General features: G+C 39.0%; 1 protein-coding gene across 3 annotated transcripts in view; it reads left to right on the forward strand.

The window, feature by feature from the left end:
* The window catches only part of macrod1 (mono-ADP ribosylhydrolase 1), a 181,108-nt gene that overhangs the window by 121,379 nt on the left and 33,831 nt on the right, over positions 1 to 25,898 (forward strand). For 2 of the 3 annotated variants that reach the window (XM_032554728.1, XM_032554727.1), the window contains exon 5: positions 3,561 to 3,677. The exons of the other annotated variant lie outside the window; for it this stretch is intronic. In XM_032554728.1, coding sequence (XP_032410619.1) covers positions 3,561 to 3,677 — 117 coding nt within the window. The remainder of the gene's footprint in view (positions 1 to 3,560; positions 3,678 to 25,898) is intronic. 3 annotated transcript variants of the gene reach the window in all.

Here is a 25,898-nt window from a genome sequence, read left to right on the forward strand (position 1 = left end):
GTGTTACTTTAAACGGGAAAAAAAACAAAAGTGTGCTTAATTCCCTTTTATTTTACTTTGGTCTCTGCTTTTCGTGTATTTTCCTCTTCCTCCCAGCTGAATATTCTTACATCTGCTGCTTTCCCTCATGTCTCCCTCTCTCCCTCTTATCACACTTGTTCTGTTTCACAGTCGGGCTGCGTCAAAGTTGCCGTGTCCAAATACACACAGAAACCCACAGAAAAATCAGCCTGAGAAGTTGCACACTCTCATCGACATGCAGTGTTTCACACACGCACACACACCGGAGCTTGTTTTGGTGGACCCTGAGGAGGGTAGCCAGTGTTCAGAGCTCGTCTGTCACGCCCCCGCTCCTGTGCTTCGCTCACTGTGCAGCCTTAGTTTGACACGGCACAGCATGACAAGGCACACCACGGCTCGGCACTGCATGCAAGATGCCAACTTAACACAATAACGTTGAGATAACATCAGACCCCTGCCTGGAGCTACTCGCACACCGCTGCAACAGCTGGCCTGTATACAGTCAGACGGAGACGAGCACCGCGGGCCGACATGCTGAGCTGTGACATATGGATGGGTGTTACAGGACTATTTTCACCAAGCGCTGACAAGTCTCCCAATTCAGTGACAGCGCCGCTACTGACAGATGTGTTTTATTCTTGGCTAATTACGAATTGTTTACACCACACTCTGACTTTTTCAACACAAAAGCAGAGTCTTTAACATCTTGGCACAAAGCAGATGCTGCGGATGATTAAAAAAACTGGATGGCTGGTTAACTTTTTGATGCAATTTAAAGTCTATCCACTGCAAACAGTTTACAGAACTAACCTCTGTGTTGCAATTTAACAGCACAGTAGAGGTGAAATGTTGTGACCTCACTGGTCAGCGATTAAGGCTGAACAGACACTTCACAGTGACGACTGTAACACTCTGGTGGCTGCTGCAGCACAATGAAGAGTTGAGAGAGATAAAAGCTGTAACTTGTTTGACTTGTCGTTTTCCAGCCTCCTGCTACAGTGGCTCAGGAGATTAAAGTTCATCCTGTAGTGGATGGGTTGTCAGTTCGAGCTCCATCTCTGTTGTTGTCCCGGGGCTCTGTTGTCCCAGAAGGCAAAGTGGGACATTTTACCCACCTTGCCTTCTGGTCAGAGAGCTACAGGTAGTGCTACAATGTAGCTTACCACCATCAGCGTGTGAATGACTGAATGTAGTGTGAAGCACTTTCCAGAGGTCTGCCAGTGAAACCTTCATTTGATCCAGTTGTGTTGAACTGATTACTGAACGAAAACATGCAGGATTGCCCTCCAGGACCGACAACTTTCTAAAGAAACCCAGCCATTTACTGTGTCTACGTTCACACAGCAGGCAAATGCAACCCAAATCTGATTATGGATTTTTGTTTTTGTCCATATCTGACTTTTTCATGGGTGTCTGAAAAAATGTGAATATGCATATGATTGTTTTAAAGCAGTCTGAATGGTCATGTCACTTTTTCCAACTCTTACATCGTTGATATGAGACATTCTGCATCAGAAGAATGCAGATGCAGCTAATACAGACATAAACAATGGTTGAAAATTATAATTGCGAAAGAAGTGTATGTCAGTGAAGTGTATCATATCACAATCCCACTACTTCTCTACATTAGTTGCCATTAATAATCCACAGAAGGTCATCGCTATTAGTTATAACTTCTTTCATCTTGTTTAGATTTTGTGGCAGTACTGTCAGCTCTCAATAACATTAAAATTGATCCATAGATGCCAGCCTCCATTATAACTTCTGTAAACAATTCGCTGCTGTGTGACATCTCCAGTTTTTTTTTTTTTGCGCTTGCAGGTTGCTTCGGGGTCGTTAACCGATTACACAGAAGTTTTATTGGGATCCCATTTATGGAGCATAAACAACCAAGCGAGAAAAATCTGAGTTGAGCGTTTAGACCTGCTGTGTGAACGTAGCCTTCGTACTAATAATGCACGTGGTGACAGTGGACAGGAAACAGTGGGTTTTATTCTATTTTCTACAAAACCATGAACTGAAAAACTAATGGAAAACTAAAACATTCAACTTGAACTGCAGATGACAATATGATATTTTCTCAAGCAAATAGGTCAGAATTTGAAGTGCAATAAATTGGATTCTTACCATCTTTAAAGTGGTTTGATACACTGGGATAATAATAGAGCAGGTTTAAAATACAAAGAAGCCACCAGTCCTCCACAGAGCTACCAAGCTACAGTAGGTTTGATTCCCAGCACATCGTTTTCTCTGGCTGCCTGGCAGAGATAATGGCAAGCAGTGTTACAAAATCCTAAAAAATTATAAGAATAATAAAAAATTGTTCAGAAGTTTGTGAATGTATTCAGAAATTGTCTTTCTGAAGGTGATCTGTGGTGATGTTTCTGTGTTTAGAACATGATTTTTGTGTCAACCAGTGCAGCTGTCGTCTATTCTCATATTTTGTTTTCAGTCTTCCTTGTATCCAAAATATCAATATTACATTTCTGACAGCTGCTTCAGTCATTTGAAACCGTTAAAAAAAAATCCTTCGATCAGTTGTTTCCAATATTGATAAAACAAATGTTATTTCTAATAAATTGGTAGTGCTCTTGCTGCAGGAGTAGACTTTTTTTTTTTTTTTAACTAAACAAACGGCCTGAAACACAATTTTCCAAGGACATCATTTCCAGGCTCTTTCATCCCTCAATTTCCTTTCATCTCTGCTCTGCTGAGGACACAAAACACACAGAAGTACTGCAGAGGTTCCTCATTATGCTGAGTTAGAAAAACATTACGAACCAAATTGGATTTTGCAATTTTTTCAGCACTGTGTTCAATTGTGATTGCTATTTATACACAGTCTGAGCAAAAGCCAATCATATCACAGGACGATTTGCTTTAATTAAAAGACTCTGTGAAACTTAACGGGTTTTAATCACTAAATAACTAAAAATATCTAGTTAAATGGATGGGTAAATATTGGATCTATATGTAGGAACTTTGATGATAAAACTGCTTAGACCAAGTCTGTGAGAGTATTGACTTTAGAGGATGCAAGGAATTCAACTTCCAACTTGAAGTATAATTGGCTCTGCTGTAAAATTGCTTTTGCTGCTTCATTGCCCTTCTGGAAATGAACACAGTCACAGCCTTTAGATGTGGCGGGGATCAGAAATAGACGCTCATTCTAAGTGTTATGTAGATATATGATAATTTAATTAATAATGGCTAATTGACCAAAAACCCAGATCAGCTGAGTCTTTAATAACACATTAAATCAAGTAATTACCGAAGGCAGGAGCCCTGAAATCCATTCAAGACCCTCGCATACAAAGAGCGATGTGGTTCGACTTGAGCAGGAGGCTTTAGATGACACAAACTCACAACCATCCCAACAAATGCGCACATCATCCAGGTCCAATTCCCACTAAGCAGGGGTTCTGGTGAACATGCCCGCTGGATTTGAAACAAAGGTTGATCTCCTGTAAGCAGTCAGATTTCAGCGGATTCACAGAAGCGGACAAGCTGCCTGAATCTCCCATTGTCTGTGTTTGCAGTGGACGGAGCCATCCACCGGGCTGCGGGTCCGCTGCTCAAGAACGAGTGCGCTTCGCTCCACGGCTGCGAGACGGGGGAGGCCAAGATCACCTGTGGCTACGGCCTCCCGGCAAAGTGTGAGTGTAAAGTGTGATGAGTGTTTGTGTAGCTCTCAGCAGCTTGGGTGAGGCGGCTCGGTGTGGTGCTGCTGGACCACATCCAGGTGTGAATGTGTGGGAAAGGGTGACAATGATGTAAGGTGGCTTCAGCAGGGAGGAAGCTGTACTGTTCAATTTCCTGTAAAGACACAAGAAGAGCAGAGAATGTTTTCAAATAGCAAAGTTTAGGGTTTATTTAATGTCGAAATTAGACTTGAGATTGTATGACTAATTTGAGTTAAAATATCAGAGTATCATTATAGTTTACACAAAACGTAAACCAATAAGGTAGAATATGGTCAAATTTGTTTTATTACAAGAAGAGTTATTCCATATTTTAGCTTTTACAGCTATAATAATGTTTATTTATTGTAATTATTTAGAATTTATAACTAAATAATTGGATCATTTAAAAACAGCTTTTAAGATCCTGTTGCTCGGAATATATTAACGTTTTGTTGTTCTGCTCTTTACTGTGTAATTGAAGCAAACTAATGTTATCTGTTTAGTTAGCTGGGCTATCTGCTCCGGTAGAAGCTTATTGATGATTGTAGCTGTATAACTGTAGTAAAACTATAACTTTGTTCAGCACTTTAATGAACTGGGCAATCTTAACTAATCTTTATCTGGACCAAAGATGTGAATTGACACAAAATTAGGACAAACTTTTGTCTTATTATCCTGAAAAGATCAGAACATTTAAAACCCAGAGTTTTTTCTTTAAATATAACAATATAAACTGGAAGCTGGGCTCAAACCTCTAAACTGTACCAGGTTTCTGTTGTCTCTGCACGTGAGTCTGATATGGGAGGAAAATATAAAAAATTATTAGAAAGACAGAAATTGCTGCTGAATTCATCTGCATGGACCAGATCCTTGTTTACAATGTAAAATATATTATTTTATATGAATCTGATCCATGTTTGTTTTGAAATACAATTTATTTTGGTATACAACAATATTTTATTTGTCCCGTAGTCGTAAAAAAAAGTACAGAGAATGAAGCTGCAGGTTTCTCTGTGGTCACTTAGCAGATAAGTAGCAAAACTAACAGCACTGACCTTATCTTTTTTTTAGTTAGCAAGTTTAAACAGAAACATGATTTTATTAAAGAAGGAAACCAGCCCTGTAATACTTTAAGGAGGGCTACAATTAAAAAAGTAACATTAAGGGCAACATGTCTGTCAAAATTTCACCTAATTAGCTAAAAATAAGCTTTGAGCCATTTGAGTGGAGACAGCAGGTGAGAATCAAACCGATGTAAGTAAGCCGGCAATTTGCTTTTTGAATAGGATAAGTGATTCACAGAATGAGGATCTTCATGTTGCTAAAAACTGTTTCATACAAAGGATCAGAACAGGTCCTGAACTGTGAACATGAATAATTCAGTTTTAATGATGTGAACAGAACCTGGAACCGGTTCCTCATTGAGAGGAACTGGCACAAAACTGGTGTTGCTTCTTCAGTTTTCACACCATCTCTGCCATTTACTTATTATTTATTTATTCTTTATCATCAGAAATGTTTCCAAATAGATTAAACTGTCTTTGTTGTATGAAGTGAAGCAGCTTTCTTTCAGTGAGCTGACCAGCAGTGCACAGCAGCAGGTGGGGGATGGGCTCCATACAGCTGATTGCTTTAACTTGGTGTACAAACTCACCTTAAAGGGTAGAGCTGGTAAGATATAAAATATTTGTGTTTAAAAGTAAAACAATTTAAAATGTTGGTGTCACTTCATGCTGGGAGCGTCTCGTCTTCTTCTAGATACATTTCAAAGTGTTTTTCTTTACAGTTGAAGTAGATCATTTCCAGCACCAGCAGGCTGTAGTACATTTACAACAATAACACTCTCTTTCAATTTGTATCTCAGTAAATGGCATCTCTTCAAAGTGTGTAGAAAATGATAGAAAGTGAAGCATTTACATGATAGTAAATATTTTACTGGGTGTTTTAGTGAAAGAAGAAACATCTCTTTCAATTTTCCTTATGTGACTGCAAATAGAAAAACTTTTAGACTTAAAAAACTGTCAAATGTAATATTTATTTCTTCATTTATCTGCTGATTGAACATGTTGTCGTCCCTGTTGGGTCTTGTGTTGCTCACCCTTATATATTTGGTCACTGATTATTCAATAATGAATTTTATTAGCATTTATTTTGCCAATCACACTTTTTTTAAAGGTTGATTTTTCCTAAAGATAGTTTAAATTACTTTTCATTTAGATTAAATTAAAGAAAAATAATCACATTGTCAATGTTTAAATCAATTGAATTATATCTTTAAAAAATTACATAATCCACAATCCAATCACTGGTCCAACTTGACATCTTGTTTGCTTGCAAATCTTAAAACTACATTATATAAAATGTTGAAATGGCACCAATAAAACATCTTTAAGGTAAGGTAACTTTATTTATATAGCACATTTTCAGCAACAAGGCAGTTCAAAGTGCTTTACGTGAATTAAAAGGAAATACAAACAAAACAGTAAACCAAAGGAAAGAGCAAAAAGGTGTTGGTTCTCCATGTTTAGATTTGTGAATTAAATGTTAAGTTAAAAGAAAAGGGAATCATGTTTGGCCTAATGAAACTTATATTTTCAATAAAACCATTGTAGTTTTATTCACAACTCAAACCATTGTGATTTAAGTGAACCCTACAATGTTTGCTGCTAACATGCATCCAGCTACATTAGCTGGTTTATCTATATTTCATCAGAATGGAGACATCTTGATACAACTATCTCTGTAAAATGGCTGAACTGCTGATCAAATGGAACAACTAAATTCAGAACAATCAGACCAATAAAGAAACACTTAAAAACTGCTGTGCTTTACAAACTCTCTCTCTGAGTTGCTGTAAATATTTGATGCTGAGGACATAAAACAGAAGTAGCCTAAGAGAATAGCCATGTTCGTAGATCATGTTCATTTAAATTGCGCCTCTCAGAGGTTTTGGCTGAATAGGAAAGGAGAAATGGTCCACTGTAATAAGAAATGTATTAATAATTTAGCCAATTAAATCATTATCTTACCATTTTCATTCCTCAGAACATTTCTGATTGTTCTGCCTACAAAACTTGTTTTGTTAAGCCTCATAATCTAGACTTAACTTATTTGTGTTTGCTTTAGGTAGATCCAACAATTAATTGTCTATATCTCGAAAGGTCAAAGGGGAACTTTTGACATGATCCAGTTAACCTATCGGTCATTTTAGGACAGGAGGAAGTTGGAGTACCCAGAGAGAACCCAGGGCTTCACCGAGAGAAAATACCTGGGATAAGTCAAAAAACAAAGAAAAACAATCATCTGGATCCAGGCATGACTTCATCAAACAAGTCAAATATTTATTTAAAGGAGGGATTTTATGCAAAAGTAACTTTTTTTGAGCAGAGAAGAGAAGCTCTCCATTCTGTTTCCACATTGCAATCAAATCATGCATTTAGAAAGCTGTTGCTGATCCCAATCTGGATTACATAACAGGATGTAAAAATGATGTAAATATAGCTTTTGATGAGGCCTTATGTTTTGTTTCCTTAAATTATAGAAGCTGCTAAACTATTAGAAGTACTCTTTAATTTCTTCAATGCTATGGAAAGCTTTCCCATTAAATATCAGGAAGGTAAAAACAACTTTTAGCTTGCCAATTTGTGCTAAACTGTCAATAAAATAGATTTAGTTTTTTATTTGAGAGGAATATAGTTCATCTTTTGAACTAGTTCTTGTTTACTTGTTTAGCTCTGACTCAGAGTTGAACCAGAGGACAGAATGAAGGTTCGGTCAAATTTTCATATGCCTAATTTAGACTTTTGTAGTAGAAATCAGCGAGAACTGATCCCATATCAGCTTAAAGAAGAGTGCCCCATTTCTCATTTGCTGTTTAAATTGAATTGTAGGATAGGAAGAGGGGGAGGGCCAGTGTTGGATCACTCTAGAAATGTGATTCAGCTTTATTGTAACATTTTAACCCTACTCCTTATTGCTTCACAGTAAGTGGTAGTTTTAACATGAGACAATGGCATCAAGCCTTTACTCCTCATAAAAAAAATACCAAACAATAAATAGTGATAAGGATATCAGCCATTTAGACTCTGAATACCAGGATTATTTTTCCTAATTAGATGCTGAAAGCAGAAGTGCGCTGATTCTCATCTCAGACTTCAAAGTTTGTTTCACAGCTTCAGGGCAGTGCTGCTTAGTATTTAGAAAAAATTCAATAAAACCATTTGTGGCTTCAGAGAGCTGCACAAAATCTGATAAAATTGCCCCGAGTAATGACATCACTTGAGTCAGCATTAGATGCAACAGACGAGAAAAAAACTCAGCTGTGGGATTGTAAAGAATGATGGCGCTAATAGGTATTGCAATAATGTGGGAGCCAAGTTTGTACAGTGTTATGACCACCCAGGTGTATGTGCAGGTATGAGTGCAGCGGAGATGAAAGCAACAAGGAAGTTGTGTAATATCAGCTTCTGGTCCCACGGAGAGTTTATATTCACAGTAGCAGAGAGGAGACAAAAAGAGCGAGAGAATCGCTGATAAAGGCGAGCTTAAGGCAGAAAGGAGAACATGAGTAGAAGTGAGAGATAAGGGGGGAGTGGTGCAGAGCAGAAACGAAGCAGCAGCATCGTGGGGAGAGCAGGGATGAGAGGGAAGCTGAATGCAGGGGGGAATTATGGGGAGACGGGTTCTTACACTTCCTGTTCCTCTTTGTTGGTTAGCTTGTGTAACTTTGAGAGACTTTGCTGTAGTTTGTGTGTCTGTGAAATGATACTGCTGCTGATCACTGTGCGCCTTTGTCTGGCTCCAGTCTGCTGCTTTAGCGTGTGCGTGTTGCCCGCACAGTAAGGACGGCGGCGTATCAGTGGAGACGGCGAGAGCAGCCTGTCAGGTCCTATCACTCTGGTACCTGTAACTCTGTCAGCATGAGATCTGGATGACTGACAGCTTTCTGACTCACCGACTGACTGTGTGTGGGTGTCTGCACGAGCCTCTCTGCAGCGCACTCATGTGTGCACGACCATTACACAGCATGTGGCGTGAAGGCTGGCTCTCCCTCCTAGCAGACAAAATATTAAGTCCCGAGAATAATTCAACATCCGTCTGCTTCAGTGCTTAAACACTCACAACAGGGCTTGATTACCTCTCTGCAGGTGGGGGGAGAGAGGCAAGACAGCAGCAAGAGAAGGAGGGATGACAAAGCTAGCAAGAAAACTAAAGTGTGAGCGAGGCAGAGCCCTGGAAAAGGGCGAGAAATGAAATGAAACTCGACAGGAGAGGGGTGGATTGGCTGAGAGACGGGTCCAATCTCATGGACCAGCACTTTGATCTTGATTTGTACGGGCTTGCCACCAGATGTTGGATTTCAAGAGCATCTGACTCACAAGTTGCCAGATATCCAGGGGACGAGCTGTCAGCCCTCCACACAGACCATCCATGATGATCCTGCCGCCACTTAGCCAGCAGCATCCCTTTATCGTAACCTAGCAACACCCAAAGTTCACATGCAGGGTCGGGATGTTTACAAATGACAGCTCAAACATTTCAGCTGCACCCATTTGTGTTTTAAACAACAAAAACAGCTGCATCTCGATATGTATAATCAGTAATTCAAAAGGGAATCACAGAGGGATATATTTCAGTGTTTATATAAGATTAGTTTGACGTTTGTAGCTTAAATCTAATGAAAATGCAGTTTATTTATATGGCACCGATTTACAACACATGTAATCAACAAAATGTCATTTCAATTCAGTCATACATACATTCCAATTGATCCTAGTTATCCAACAGTATAGTAAACTCAGCTTATTATTCAAATTAGTTTAATAAGTTTAGATCTAAGGAAACTTTTTTCTGCAGCAGCAAATTGCATCGACTTGCAGTATTAAAGTACATTTACTGTACAGGGAAATATTGTTTTATTGGCCTTATCTGTCAGTTTAACTTTCTGAAAAAAACAAAATGTTGGGTTTTGTTAGCTTTAAGCCATAATAATCCAAATTTTACAGAAATATAATCAGCTTAAAATCTATCGCTCTTCTTGTAATGATCCTCTGTACAAGTTTTCAATAAAATTGATGAAATTAGTGAACTCCTCTTCGCTGTTCTGATTCATTGAGAAGCACCTGTAAGGGAGGTTAAGTTGTTATTCGGCTTGTTGCTCATCTTTCTGCCTGATGGTTGCCACAGATCGCTCACGCACACAGGAGAACCGCTCTGTGTGTTTGGCAGTTGTCAAACAAGGGAACATCGGCCAACTCGTTGTTAACCGAGCACACCAGAGCTCACCTGTGTACCGATAAGCCTCTAACCCTGCCAACTAGCTCCCAGCTGGCCATGTTCCCCTGCTAAACGTCCTGAGATGCAACACTGCTGAGGAAAAATGTAGGAGGGCGGGTCAAGAGAGAATGGAGGAGGTCAGAACCATAAATGTTTTTGCTTTCCAGTTAAAACACCACTCTGTGCAGAACCTCTTACTCTTATCCCTACGGGTCTTTGGCTTGCTTTTCTATTTTAAATATTAGCTGCAAAACTCACCGTGTCTTCACTTATCTACACGAACAGGCATGAGGCAAAGATGTTAACTAAAGCTGCCATTCAAACTTTCACCATTTAAAAAGTACAGAAAAATTCAACTAGTTCTTATTTTAATATCTCAAAACTTTGATAAAGGAGCTTATAAGCTCATTATTTAGTACGTTTTGGTTACTTTCATTAAATTCCTGATGCGTTGTACACGTTTGAAAGGTATGTAATTCTGACTTTAATGATCTTCCGTTTCAAATCAAAGTCAGAGCAAAATAGAAAGACAGAAGAGTGGCAGCAAAACGATTTTTTATGAATAAAATATGTAAACTGGCACCAAAACTGCAAGAAAAATATGAGTAGATGGACAGTTCAGAGATTAGCACAAACACCCCGTCACATGCAGAGCTTGCATCGTTCTGATCTAACCAGCTGCACAGGTGACATGGTCCTGCTTCATTGATAACCTGGTGACACTAAATGAGGATTGAGTTGTAATACTAGTAATAAAAATCTGTTTACTTCCTCTCATTGTTCCACTGAGCTCAGGTTTGCCTCCCATCTGAACCTGTCTTTCGTTCTGATCTGGATCTCTGTAGTCCTGGTTCTGTTCTCCTGTTATCATAACTAATGAGGCAGCGGCTTCAGATCAGCTCAGGTTCTCCAAACCTCCGCCAGCCGGGCCACTTGGGGAGAGACACAGAAACTTTCACTTCCTCACTGTGACGCCACCTTCAAAGTTGTCAGCCGTTTTTAGCAGGCGCTTGTTTAAACTTCTCCAGCAGGTGCTGAGCAGCATTAACATTCATGAGGAGAAGTGAAGAATTTAAAACCGACATTGGCTCGTTTAGCTCTGTCTTTAGGCAACAAATGCTGCAGATAGAAATGTCTGTCTACGAACGTGTGAAGTCCTCATCAGCTAATCTGTACGCGTCTTTTCTGCTGTTTGGCGCTCAGCAGCTGGCACCGTGGGTTCTTCCAGAAAAAGACCAAATCAGGCTGCTGCAGCTGAAGATTGATTCAAGAGTTGGGAATCAACCAAACTGATGAAGACACAGTCGTTAGCTGAAGGATATTGAGAGTTGTGAGTGGAGAGAGGAGCGGCTGTCAATACTGTCTTTGAGTTCATCACTCAGCCGAACTCATCCGATGCCTTCCCAATGAAGGTAATCATGTGTGCGCGCTCTGTGGCTGCTTGGGCTTTCTTTACATTACCACAGAATAGAGGAATATTCAAGCTTTAATGATGAGGACAGCTAGCAGTTATGGGAGATTGAAGATCTCTGTGAAACTATAAACAAGCACTCAGATTGGGTTTATTGCATTTTCATATCGTCTTTTGTGCTCCAGTGCCGCTCATTCTCAGGTGGGTTTCGTCTCAGTCCCCTCCATCTGCTTCTCCATCTCACTCTGCCCGTAGGGTCTGACTTTTAGTACAGCTGAATTCCCAATAATATATTCTCATTTATGTATTTTCCTGTTTCTGTTGTCAGAAAACATAACGAGTACGAAATGACACAAATGTGACCCATTAAGACTTTAACGTTAACCAAGCGTCACTCGAGAGCTCTTTCCCGCCTTCTGCTCTGCACTGCTTGGTTTTATGGGCACCACAGCAGCCCGACAAAAATCACCATTGGCATAGTTAAAAACAACAGCTGTGGTTTGATTTAGGCTTTATTTAAATGTAAAATGATCACTCAGAGGAAGTTAAAACCCAAACAGTGTCTTTGTAAGGTCTTCCTTCGCTGCCCTGCTGTGGTAGCTGAACACGCAGCGCCGCTCCTGTCGGCAGCTCGTCTCAAAAGCAGTAGGTGCTTCTAAACGGAGCAGTTTTCTTTTTGCATTCATGCTGCAGAGAGAAATGCCAGACCACATGTAGGAGCTAAAATGAAATTGCATTTCAATTCCTGTGTCATGTAGAGCCTGATTGAATGCCGCACTTTGCTTTTTTGATTTGTTGCATTTAAACTAGTTTTTGTTGAGATGCACCAGAAAACGCAGCTGGAGATGAGAGTTGGACTTGACAAACCCTGATTGGTGATCAGCCAGAAACTAAAAATCAAAACTTTTTTCCAACTCTAACTCACACTGTTAACACTCTTCGGCGAGGAAGTTGTGTGGAGATAACCCCTCTGTTTCCAATATTAGTGAAATAAAAGAATGAGGAAACACTAAAAACTGTAAAGAAACATCTATAAAGGAAATAATATTTTTTTCCTGAGGTCTGTCAGCTGCTCATATAAGCTGCCAACTGTTAAACTTGAGCAAAGAAGTTCATATGACAAGATTTTTATGCAGATTTTGCACCGATTTTCCCCTTTTGACAATAGTAAGGGCATCCCGATTATCGGAAAGGCTCTCAAAATATTCTTAAGAAATATTCCTGCCGTTTGTGGAGTAATAAGAATGATCTGATCCATTTGGAAAGATGTTGGAACCGCTCCGATCTAGAATCTGGGATAGTCAACATGTTGGGTTATCTTGGCCTCATACTGCAGCGTGTGCGGTGTTCACTAAGGACAAATGAGAACGCAGCCTGTTGACTGTGACATCTAACCAATCAGACAGCGATGTGAGAAATATCTGGAGGGAAATCCAGATTACGCAGAAAACAAAACAACTGCCATGTGAAATATAGTCCAGTTCCTTCTTCCTAGTCGGCCATGTTTGTTTACTCTGAACTCACGAGATTTGTTGGTAATGGTTTGTGTAGAGTGTTGCATCTAAGGACAAACCTGTTACACCTATGAATTTTTATCATGGTATCACTTAGGTTTTGAAAATTGGTAGACAATTTTCAAACCTTACTGTGTTAACCAGGCATTACATGATCTCCATTTGTTATTGTTATGATACCAATAGCTGGTTTATGCATTTGAGTGTCATTTAATTGTTTAAATACTTATACTGAAAAGTCCAAGAACAACCTGGAACTACAATCATGATCTTATATTAAGAGTTAAACAGGAGACGATTCAGAAAAGGAAAAGGCACCGATGCTGCTCATTTTGTTCAAAAACAGAGAATACTTGATACCGAGTTCACAAAGCGTTTTGCTGAAGCTGAGAAAGTTTGAGCTTCTCAGGTCTGATTCTGACAGGAATCATGTTGATTCAAAGTGTGACTCGGTTTTAATGTTTCACCTCTAACACCGTGTCACTGCTTCACTCTTAGTGTTTAGTATGTGAGTATAAGTTTTGATTTTATGAAAGTGATGAGGATATCACACAGGAATCGTCTCCCAGATTAACAGAGGAAGTTGCAGCCCAGTAAAGATGTTGAGCTCAAATCAGAGCTGCAGGGCGTTTGTTTCATATTCATGTATTTATTTATGCCGTTTTATGTTTTATTCTCCTGTAATTTTAACCTAAAATATTCGAAGTTGTCGGCTTACATTGTTGCTGTTTTTCTGGCCTGTGATAAAATATTTACTGTAAAAAAATAACTGCTGACAAGAGAGTAAATGTTTGATCACTTTTACTTTTTGGTCTACCCAGGAATATTTGTTATTCATATTCAGATTTCAAGCATATGAGAAAATGTGCCTCACTTTAGTGTAGGAATTTATTGACATTATAGAAAAAAGTCATATTTATTTAAATATTTGTCCTATTTTTTTTAATGCTACAAGTGTCTCTTACACACAAACAGGAGTCTGTGGTTATTTAGTGGAAAACCATATTTGTTTGCAGTTTACTAGCAAAAACATTGATCTGTGATATTTGTGTTACAATCGGACCGTCTTGAATCTTCCTGGGCAGAGAGCTATCTGCAAATTAATGTGGTGTAAAAATCTAATTAACAGCATTTGTTGAGCCACTGTATTTTTTACTACAGTAAATTAGACTCAAATTGTTCCTCTGCTACATTTGTGCCACACATTCGAGTTTGCAGCAGATTTCCTCTAGCACACATGTGTCAAACTCAAGGCCCGTGGGCCAAATCTGGCCCGCCGGAGCTTTTTGTCTGGCCCTCTAGATTCTACACTTAAACAATACTTAAGAACTCTTAAACACTAAGAGTTCTTAAGTATTATGTTTTCAATCAAATCAATGCAGTTTTTATCTGTTTACTGCTAAATTATATCAATCAGTCCCTCCAGTTTCTTGAGAATTATCGTGGAAATTTATGCAAAATCAACAAATCCCTGCAATTTTTTTGCACAAATGCATATTTGGGAGTTTATTGCAGATTTTTCTCAAAAATTGTCAAAAGGTTTTACTTGTACTAAAGAGCTGCCTCAGCCTTAACTGATGTCAGATTGTAGTCCAAGATCTATACAGCGAGTAATAAAATGTCACATTTACTGTCATAAATAAACGCAAATATTTACATATTAGTACCACAAACACTTTAATTTGTACTGCAGAAAAATCACAAAAAGAATCATGAAATCCTGGAGGAACTGGAGAGATGTTCCATAATATGAAATTTTAAGAATTCCTTGATATTTTAATAATTTGTGAACAGGATTTATCAATACATTCTGGCACAACCGGGCCTTTAAGAACATTCATGATCTTGATTTGGCCCAAAACAAATATGAATTTGACACCCCTGATCTAGCAAATAGAAAATAAATATAAATGACCAAACCAAACAATGAAGTAGTTTTTCTTTTAGTAAAACATATATACAGACATATCATATCTAATTCTTCTCAACTTTCATAAAAAACATTAGATACTGGGATTTCCACACATATCAGGGCATTGAACCAATAATCTTTTGCTGTTGTTTTATACAAGTTAAGCAAGCACTAATTGTGCAAAGTTTGCACATTTTACTATGACGTGGTGAAACGTTTTGTGATTTCTTGAACATTTTTACTCTGTTTATTTTTCAGAAGCTTCATTATTGCATGATGTAGTGTTTATAAACACTGCATCATGCAATAATGATTAACTTTTCAAAGTTTGTCATTATTAAAGTTCATGATTAACTTTTCAAAGTTTAAGTGCTCTAAACGTCATGATTCCTGAGCGCTCATAATTATGCCACTAAACCCCAATTTAGAAAATAAATGAAGCATTTCTTAAAATCCGACGCATTTGTTAGAGAACCAGACTTAAAAAGAGCTGAATAACACTTATACTTAATGATTTCCTTATGGAGATTAAAGGATAATAATATTCAAATATGAGACAAAAATCAGAAACCATCCTTCTTGGTTAATGATTTCTTTTTGGATTTCTTTCACCGTGCTAAATCCTACTTCTCTTTACTTTCTCAGCTTTTCGGAAATTTCTTTTTTTTCCCACGTATTTCTTTGGTTTGCTTCATCTGTCACATACTGTGTGTTTTTTCAGTGTCGTGCAATACGAGGGAATCGGTAGAAAGTGAAATATACTGTTTGGGGAGCGTGGGACTCGCACAGTTGGAGGCGGGGAACGCAGACGGCGCTGGAGAGGCTCAGATAGTAAAAGTGCTGCAGGAAATAGAAAGGCACAAATCAAGAGAGATATCACTCTGTCAGAAACTGCCTGTTATTCTCTCCTCTCATCCCACCCTGCCTTCAGTCTCCTAGTGTCTGTTCCCTCTGTGGCCAATTAACGCTAATTAAAAATCCTCACTGCGGCTCTCCTGGACTCCTCTACCTCCTCCGTCTCGGAAACCTCCGTCTCGTTCTTTTTTTTCCCGCCCGTCACCTTGTCACTCTCGTGTCTCTGACATGGTAGTTCTGCCTGTCATGATCAACAGCTTTAGCACCTTGTTTGCCCCCGCTCTAGTCATCTTCATCCTAACCTTTGTACCTTTTCACTTCCTCCTCCTTTATCCCCACCCAGTCTTCCTCACTCCTAAATTTGGTTCCACTAGAATCTTACTCCAGCTTTCGTTTTTTTCTCACCTCCTCCCCGCTCCTCCTCTGTTCATCATCAGCGCCGAGGTTTCTTCAGTACTGCCAAGAGACTTGACAAGGCTCTCGGCTAAAGACTGTAGCACTCAGACTGTGATAACTCGCTAGCTGAGGAGGTTTTTTTTTCCTCTTTTTCTCAAGGTTGTCGACATCTTTGCTTCTTCCTGCCACGGCGTCAGCAGTGCGATCCTCATAAGTGTTAAAAAGCTTCATCAAAACTGCTGCTGCTGATGAGGAGGAGCGCTATGATGATGATCACAGCAGCAGCAGCCTGGGTGTTAATTCATTCAGTTAATTCATTTGCCTTGAAGGAGGAAAGGGGATCAAAAAAAAAACCCGTCAGTGTTGCTTGGCTCAGGGAAAAGGAGTTGAAGAGGAGTGGGAGTGAGAGCGAGGAAAGAATGTCTTTGCTGCTGCTCTCTGATGAAGAAAATTATGTCCGCTCCTTTCTGGCATCTGCATCTTGTTCCTCTCTTTTCCGTCCTCTTATTTAGAGTAACTGCCCCTCTGTCTCTTTCATGGAAAGGTGCAAAGAGATAAGGAGGGCCACATGGGCCCCTGTAAGACTTGAGCTGTCCTTTTGTCCTAAAGCCCGGGCCTGGATTTAAGAGCTGTGTGTGCTTGGCTGAGCACAAACTGAGGCCAGGCTCACAAAGGACCCGGCTAGCCTTTTTCCTGCCTTCTGCTTTAAAAGGCAGATAAAGAAAGGCGAGGGACAGATGGAGGTATGAGAAGCGGGAGGAGAGAGAAAGGGGAGGAGAGGGGGAGGAGATGGACGTATGGCCGGTCTCTAAGTATGAAAAGCAGGAGCAGCGACTCGTGGCATCCCAGGTAAGAATAGTGGGAGGCCACTAGAGGATGGAGGGATGGAGGGTGGGACGGCGTCAGAGAGAGGAAGGGTGACAATAAGCAGGGAGAAAAGCTGAAACGGCAAACAGAATGAGAAGTGGGAATGACCGGATGGCACTTTGTCAAGTTTTCCTGAGGTCTACGCCAGTGAAACGCCCAGTTATGACAAAGACTAGACACACATTCAGTCTCCTGGTGCCTCTGAGCCGGCTGAATGTGCAGGAAGCATGCAAAATTCATTCTGCCATCCATCCCGTCTGTGTTTTTCCCTTTACTCTTCTTCTCCAGCCTTTATGTTTATTACTGTTTAATGAAGAAGATCATACAGAATGACGTGATTTTAATATAACATGAAACTTATTCTTTCCTTTAAGTGCTTCTGTTGCAAACAAGCCTTCGCGGTATAAATGGGTCAGAGCGATCCGTGTTTTCACACATTGATGAAAGAAACGTCTTCTTATTCTAATTGATCTGATAAGTGTTCGGGACTTTAAGGCGGAGAGCGAGATAAAACCTCAAAGCTCTGTGTTAAGAGAGAGAGGCTTTCCACGTATAAGAGAACAACTGACATCAAAGCGCGCATTAGCGATAGCCTCGGATGCTACATGAATTAAATATCAAGCTTAAGTAAACTATTTGTATTCAACATCCAGCCTGTCTCGTCTCGCTCAAGTTATCTGACCCCTTTTTTGCTATCTGGTTATTTCTCAGATAACGCTGCAATTGTTTTATTAAAATGGCAATAGAAACATGCCTCTAGTTTTTCTTTGTGCTTTTAAAAGCTGTAATATTTTTCAAAGAGCTTTTTTTCCTTATCAGAGAACAACAGCTAAACTAAACTGAGTCTTTTACATCATATTGGTAGTTTTTTTTTTAACATGAATGCCCTGTTAAGATCATGCCTCTCTGTGCCAATTAAGATTTAGATTCCAACTTTGACTAGGCCACTCCAAAACCTTCCAGAAACCTGTTGATGTCCTTCAGAGCCTGGTGTGCTTTAGCTTAAGATCATAAACTGATGGTGGGATATTTTCCTGCAGAATTTTCAGTTCATGGATTCATCAGCTAGAGCAATTTGTTCATGTCATGAAGCAGCAAAGCAAGCCCAGACCATCACACTGCCACCACCATGTTTGGCTGCCAGTGTGATGCTCACTTTGTGAAATTCTTTTTGGTTTACATCAGATGTAACAGGATATTCATCTTGTTAAAACTTTTTGACTTTTGACTGGTGGGTTCACCTAATATTTTCCCCAAAGTTTATTTTCTCCAGTCAGTTGTTGTTTGTTGTTGTTTAGTCATGACCTCTGACCTTAACTGAGACGTGGAAGGTCTGCAGTGCTTCAGACGATGTTCTGGATGTGTTGTCCATGAAATATTGGAGGGATTTGGGTCAACCAGTCACTGGTTCACCTCGGTTTCATGATTTCTCAATATAAATATTCTACACATGTAGGAAAATAACACAAGGACAAGAAAATCAATTGGCTTTGCCAACGAGGAGGATCTAAAGTATCATGTAAAGACGGAAAGCAAGGTGAGATTGTGACTTGGTAAATTTACCTTCAAGTAGAAAAATGTAACAAGTTAAAACAAGACTGTGTGGATATGTCAACACCTGACATGTATGGAAATAAAATCTAATAAAAAGTTTGTTGTTTAATAATTTGTCCATAAGGAGAAATAAAAGGTAGTAAAGAAATAAAATCCTAAATTTTCCCATTGTGGGACAAGAAGGAATGTTTATAAAAATAAATAATAAAAAAAACTTCTCAATGTTAACAAATAAAATATTCCACCAAACATTAGTTTACGACAATCTGACATCAGGTGGTTCCCAACTTATCCCACATCAGCCTCCTTTTTATCTCTTATTTAGTTTTATTTCATTATTGATAATATTTTATTTTTATTGGTGAAACTTTTCTTTTAATGTCTAGTTATTTTGTCTTTCACACCTTTTATTTTCAGTGCAGATTACTTTAGTCAACTACATTTCAGTTGATGCACCTTGCCAGCCTCATTAATTCATATTTCTTTCTAATTAGCATTCATGGGCTACTGCATATTTTTACATGTCACATGATTACAATTAGGCAAATTTTCCTCTTTAGCGAGATGACAAAATGCTCTTCATAGGTGTGTAATTTTGCTAAAATGTGCAAAATGGGTTCATGTAGGGCTTGTTTTTTAAATTGTATTATTGTTTCCTGGTTCTGCAGTGTTCACATTTTTTTCTCCTTTTTATTTGTTCTTTATTTCCTAACTTTTTTTTTACATTTATTGTTTTCTGCTTTCAGTTATATTAGTATGTCTTGTTTAATTTTTTTTTTGCTATTTTTATTTTAGAATGTTGTATTCACTATATTTTTGATTTTGCTTCTCCCTTTCCTCATTCTTATTTTTATTCATAATTTACGTCACTATTGTCGGTTGCCTTTGAATTGACGCAATGTGTCAATTAGTTTCATTAATCCCCATTTGTTGCTAATTAGCATGCGCAGGCAGTGTTGCATATTTTTACGTCACATAATAACAATTAGGGAAAAAAAACCTTAAGTACTACAACAAAATGTTGCTTTTGCATACATATTTCTGCACAGCATGCTGCTGCTCTGATAAAAACCTCTGCTGGGTTTAAGGTAAAAATGCTGGTGGAAAATCAGCATGAAGGAGCAGCTCTGTTTTTTTTCCCCTCCTCATTAATCAACAAACAGAGTCGAACCTCGAGAAACGCAATAAAACGCTGCAGCTTGTACAAAAAAAAGAGCCAATGAGGTGCAGTTATTTTAATTGGTCCGTGTCTGTCCACCTTTTGGTGTTTTCATTCTGAAGAGAAGCGTCGCTCTTCTCGTAGTGTCTCTCTTACAAACATTATGACTTTCAGAAAACTGCATTTATTCTGCTTCGTCTATTTGGACGTTAGGTCTGCGCCGTTTCACCGTGACGCTGCTCCTGCAGAAAGCTCCTGAGGACGAACCGCAGTTAAATCCGCAGCCTCTCAGGTGAATTTACTGCAGCAGACAAACTGATATTTTTCCGACGTTAGGATGTTGAGATGCTTTCTACCAGAGAGTTCATTTTCTGTCAACAGAGGCAGAGTCTCTTATCTGTTGGAAAAGTCAGATAACAGCCCTGTGCATTCACACGAGGAAGCCGTGTATGTTTTTAGCATATTGAATTCATAACAAACACACATATTTACGGTCAGTCATGCACACTTTGAGCAGACACATCCATTTAACACTTTTCCTCACATGCTTGCTCGCTCACACTCTCTCCCCTTCAAGCATAAATCCCTCACACATCGCAACATGCTCCACTAGCTCCCCCTCATCTCCCCACTCTGTCTGCGTTTCAGGGTAATGTGAGCCAGCAGCCGCAGCACTGGGATGGGGGAGCGGGAGGAAGACGGGGAGGGATGTTGATGTATGGTGGAACTAAAGCAACCCCACCGATCGATAATGTAAACAGGAGCGAAGAGAGGCGGTAAATAAGGCCGACTCCTGACAGAACTGTCTACCTCAGGTGACGGAAGGAGAGCGAAGGAGAGGAGAGGAGGAGAATATCTAATAGAGGGAGGAAGACAAAAAGAACGATGCTGAGGAAGAGATGTTGGAAGAAAGTAGGGAAGAATAAGGATGTGTGAGAGAAAAGGTGGATGAGAAGAGAGTGATACAAGAACGGACTCAGAAAAAGGAAGAGGATGATTTCAGATTTAATTTTAGGCATTTTAGTTTGAAGGTGAGGAATTTGGAAGTGCTGCTGGGTCTTCATGAAGGACAACTGAGGCTCAATGAGGCAGAAAACGGCTTTTTCTAGTGTAGTTGAGGGTCACTGCCCTCATGCATTGTCGTCAGACAACTGGAGGGCAGCTCTGAGTTAGCTTCAGATGTCAGAGCCAAATAGCAAAGAAGGCAACGACGGTGGTGGTCAGTGTGGCCTTTACAGCACAACAAGTGGATGGAGAAGTTTCACCACTTCAGTCATTGTTGTCGTCTTCTTGGCTTGTTCTGTTGGTTAAAGATGCTCTACACTGCCCCCATAATTACAGATGGAGTCGGTCTGTTTGTTGCATTTGTCTTTGTTTCAGCAAGTGATTAAAATTTAAATGAAATCAGTGTGACCAACGCATTCCTACTAAGCTTGTTCATCAGGTGATTGATGCCCCTCCACCAATGAGTAAAATCAACGTGTCAATAAATTTGGTGATTTATTCAATTTTTTTCTATTTTGTGTTGTTTGCGTATTCTTCTTTTCCCATTGGTCTTATTAATATTGATCTGATTGATTTAATTGGTTTTAGATTATTTTGAATTTTAATTTCCTGCTTTTTCTTTCTTTGTTTTTTTTTTGGAAATCAGTCCTGTTATCTGTTACTTTACCCTTTTTATGTTTGTTTATCTATTTAGTTATTATTCTGACCCAATTATTAAATTAGGATATTATTGAAAACCCTGTAGTAGAAAATATGCCAAAAAACTATGCTTAGTATAACAACTTTAGATAAAATATGTAGATAAACATATTTGGCAAGAAACCAGTAGATTTAGTCTCCTTCTTGTCCTTAATTAATGCATAATAAATAGTTATTAATGATTTATAAAGTATTTAAAGATGAATCAATAACATCTATAAACTATTTATTAGACCTATTGTAAAGTGGTACCAATATTTCTGTGGCTACCTGTTCAGTTTCATAAACGGGGAACGTTTTAGCTGAAAGCCATGGATGACGTGGAGAACCTGCTTCTGTTTGAAACTGAGAGCGTTGCCACCGTGACATTTAGTAGATGACATGCAGATGAATGACCAACAACTGACCCACTGCTGAACTGAACCGAACCCGGTCGCCGTTCGGCGCTCCCGATGATGCATCAGCTTGGCTGAACAATTCCTTGACAGCACGCCGGGGAAACGCAACCGGGGCAACAAAAGCCACGCAGCTCATGGAGAACAAACTGTTTAATTGTGATCAGAGGGTCTTCCTCTGTGCCTTCATGCGTGATTGGGAGTTTGACCACGGTAATTAAACATGTGTCGGCGAGTGTTTGAGCTGCGGTTTGTGCTTCAGCTCCTGTGGATGATCTGATTGGTTTCTGCTGGTATTTCCAGAGTCATCCGCTTCTTTCTTGTCCGCTATAAATTGCCCAACGAGGGATGAATCACTGCAGTGATTCATCATATAGTCAGCTCTCCGTTGCCTCTTAAATTAGCAGCTTCATACAAGTGTATTTTTCTGAAATGTATAAATATAGATTGGGTTTTTTATGCCCTCTCAACAGCCCCTCTATGGTAGTTCAGTTATGTCACAAACAAAATCAAGTCGCAGTTCAGCCTCTTTAAAATCACTGAATAAACATGAGAGTTAAACTGTTGGCACTGATTTGTGATATATATATATATATATATAAAAAGCAAAACAAACGAGACTAAAAATGGGATTTCGTCTGTCACGTCTGCAGAGCCTCCAAGGCTGGAGCGTAAACACTTTGTCCCCTTCAGTTTTCAGCTAAACGAAAGAGCCCAGTGATCAATAAGTAATCTTAAAATCAATCGTAACACATTCTGAGAGCTGGTAGAAAGAAGCTAAAGCAGAGATGATGTGGTTTTGTCTGTTACGAGCTCCGAATTCGGATTAGCTTAGCATGAAAATATTTCAGCAGAATAAAACCTCATAACTGTCAAACAGAGAGAAGTTATTATTTACCACATTTAGCTGAAAGATGTTGAGATTATATGAGAATATTTTCCCCTTCAGCTTGTTTGAATGAGCAGTCCTGAGATAACAGTGTGCCTTTTAACATTTGCTGTTCTAAAGCGTAATTATTGACCAGTTTTGATTGAATCTTTTAAGACGATTATGTAGCAAACACAGAAATGCAGATATTGTGTTGCCCCGCTTTCAGTGGATGGAGGATAAAAAAGATTTTGGACGTCTTACTCAGACAAATCAAGTAAATTATAGCTGCAAACTCTGGCTTTCAGAGATCAAATTAAGCCCAACAAAGCTGTAATTGCTTCAGTTAGACAGATTAATGCATTAATGGAAATTGTTCCATTGTTTGGAGCATTTTAAAGATCTGTTCACGTTTTCCATCTTGTGTCACATCATGCTGCTCTGCTTATATTATGACAAATACAAAAAGTAATTATTGAGAAAAAATGTAAACTTTTTATTATTCATGACAGGTCAGTGAATCTTTATGTGAAGAAAAATGAGAACATTATTGTCAAACGTTTTGGTAGTTGCAGTAATGAGTTATACAGACTGATTCATTACTTTTTCGGGGGGGAAATGGATGTCAACTAATGTTGTTTTTTGTTTATTTTGTGGTTTTATGTTCATAAGTTCACTACAAATAGTGTTGTTAACTTTAAATCAACGTTTATAGTACTGTTTTCTCTGCAGTCACAAGCAGTTGAATGTAATTAACCCACCACAGAAAGACAGATATAGACAAAATCACTGCTTTCTTGCATCAACAATCATTATTTTCTAAAGCAAAAAGCTTGTAGTTGTCATTGCTTTGCATCAATACAGTCCCCATATGTAAGTAAATCACTGCTAGGCATTAGACACGCACTAATTATTCAGTGCATGTCAAAGCACTGAATATCAAAGCACGGCCAATCGGTGATCGGCAGGTCAAATACGGAGAAAAAAACTAAGCTAATCGGTGATGCACTTTTAGTTTAATAAAAATCAGATAAAGGCTAGAGGTATATTGAATCATTACTCAGGCCGTTACCTTCTTTCTTGTATAATTATATGTGTAGATACTAAAGCATAGAGCCTTCTGCCACCATTCACAGAGTAACTTAAAATGATCAGAACTACTTTGTAGAAGTTTAAGCTTTAATAGAACAAGCTCAATTAGATTTTTTTGATCATGTTTGCTGCTGTTTAGCCTGTGTGTGTTTAATGTTAAAACTTTATCACCTGAACATTGGAGCAAGTGGGGATGCAAACTTCTGTTTCCAATTCTTTGACCCAAAGAAGTCAAATTACTCCGTGCAGTCTAATTTTAAGCAGTTTAATTATCAATGTACTTTTTCAAACTAGCAAATTTAAAAAAATATTAGAGATAATAGTTAAATTTTTGAGTCCACCTCGCCTCATAAAAGTCGCTTTGTGATCTCTTCTGTCAGCTTTCATCCACGGAGAGGGAAAGTAGAAGAAAGAGAATTACAGTGAGATTTTTAAATTTTATAATGGCGCGGGATCTCTTCAACATTTCTACTATATTCTGCCAAAATATAGTAGAAGCCTTTCACTGCATTGCAGGTGTTGTCTGCTGGTGGCTCAAACCAGCTGCCAATCTGGAGCAGAACGACATGCAAAACAGCTAAAACCACCTAAAACTAGCCGTAAACTAAATAAAGAGGTTTAATAATCGGTATGTAACTGACTCACCTAAGACAGAGAGATAAAAATGTTTTACCATGCATTGAATTTGGGAACTAGTAGGCCTCTACTAGCTTCGGTACTAGTATTTCCCATTTTTCATGGCGACTGTGTACTAAAATTAATCAGACAGTAGTAGTAGTAGACAAACGATTAGTTTAACTAAAGCATCTAGCATGCTGTGGTGAGTGAAGCATTGGGATGGGGTCGCACAGGATTTTAATTTCTTGTTTTTGAGTTGTTGCTGCGATGTTAGAGTTGCAGTTGTTTCTGCAGCAGAGGAACTCCTGCGTGGCATACATTCATTGTGAGAGAAGACGTGCTCATGAATTTTCAACAATCAAAATAAAACCTATGGCAGTCTTGCTTAGATGACCAAATTATGTAAAACACAGAGTCAGTTGCATAGTGTGATCTTGTGTCCTTGGGATTAAAACTTCAGTGTCGGCAATGAAGTCTACCAAAAAGAGAGTCAACGGCTTTTTGATGAGAAACGCATCAAAGATGCTCTTCTGCCCCAAAAAAAGCATCAAGGACCTGTACTGAAATTCTGCAGGAAGTACTGGCTGGACGGCACAGCGCAGGCACAAAGTTATTTTCTCTGATGAATCGTCTGCCTGATTGTTTGGGACATCTGGAAAATCATTTGTTCCCAAAGGAAAGGGTCAGAGTTACCATGAATCCGGTGCGGCTGGCAACAGTGAAGCATCCTGATAGATTCAAGGACCGCAGGAACTAGTCGGGATCATTGACGGCACGGCCTGTAATATCCAGACACTGATTTATCTTTTTGATGAATTCATATTTTCTGATTCCTGAAACTCTAAATTAAAGTATTTTGTTTCCCACACTGCTGAGTGTGAATGTTTGCTTCTGCCTGTACGTCAGCAGAGTTCAAGGAGAGACTTTGGCTGCATCCAAACTGTACTTTCAAAGCAGTCATGGTGGATAAACTGTTTGTGCTGAATTAATCGGTTAAGTTTTATACAGTTTTAAAGCTCGAGGGGATATTAATATCAGAAATACTTAAAGTCAGAAGACTTTAAAGGACTTTAAATCGAATGAGTGTGTGCGTGGTAGTTCAGTGGAGAGGTGGGGTATAATCGAGGCAGGTGTGCCCCACCTGTAGACGCTGCAAAGATAAGCGGGTCGAGAGGAGGGATGAATGAATTTTTGGATGCTTTGTATGAACTCTGATTATTTTTGTCAGAAATTAGCAATTTTGTCTGATGATCTGATACATTTAAATGTGTGTTACATCAGTAAATATCCAGTTACTGACGGGGTTTTAACATTTTATAGACATACTTTTTCCTTTAGAGTTACATTTTAGCCTTAGTCTTGCTTATTTCTATTTGACATTCATATATTCATATATATTCAAATATTCAGGCTTTTTAATTGTTAGTACATAAATAATGAGCACTGTATTTGATTTATTGCAGCCATGCTGGAGTTGGCATTCCACAACTTTAGGCTATTTTATACTTTAAAGTGTATTAAGTTTTGTGGCGGACACTCAGACATGATGCAGACATCCAACATGACACAGTGA

The sequence above is a fragment of the Xiphophorus hellerii genome, chromosome 23 (assembly GCF_003331165.1).
Source record: "Xiphophorus hellerii strain 12219 chromosome 23, Xiphophorus_hellerii-4.1, whole genome shotgun sequence".
In the NCBI taxonomy this organism is placed as follows: Eukaryota; Metazoa; Chordata; class Actinopteri; order Cyprinodontiformes; family Poeciliidae; genus Xiphophorus; species Xiphophorus hellerii.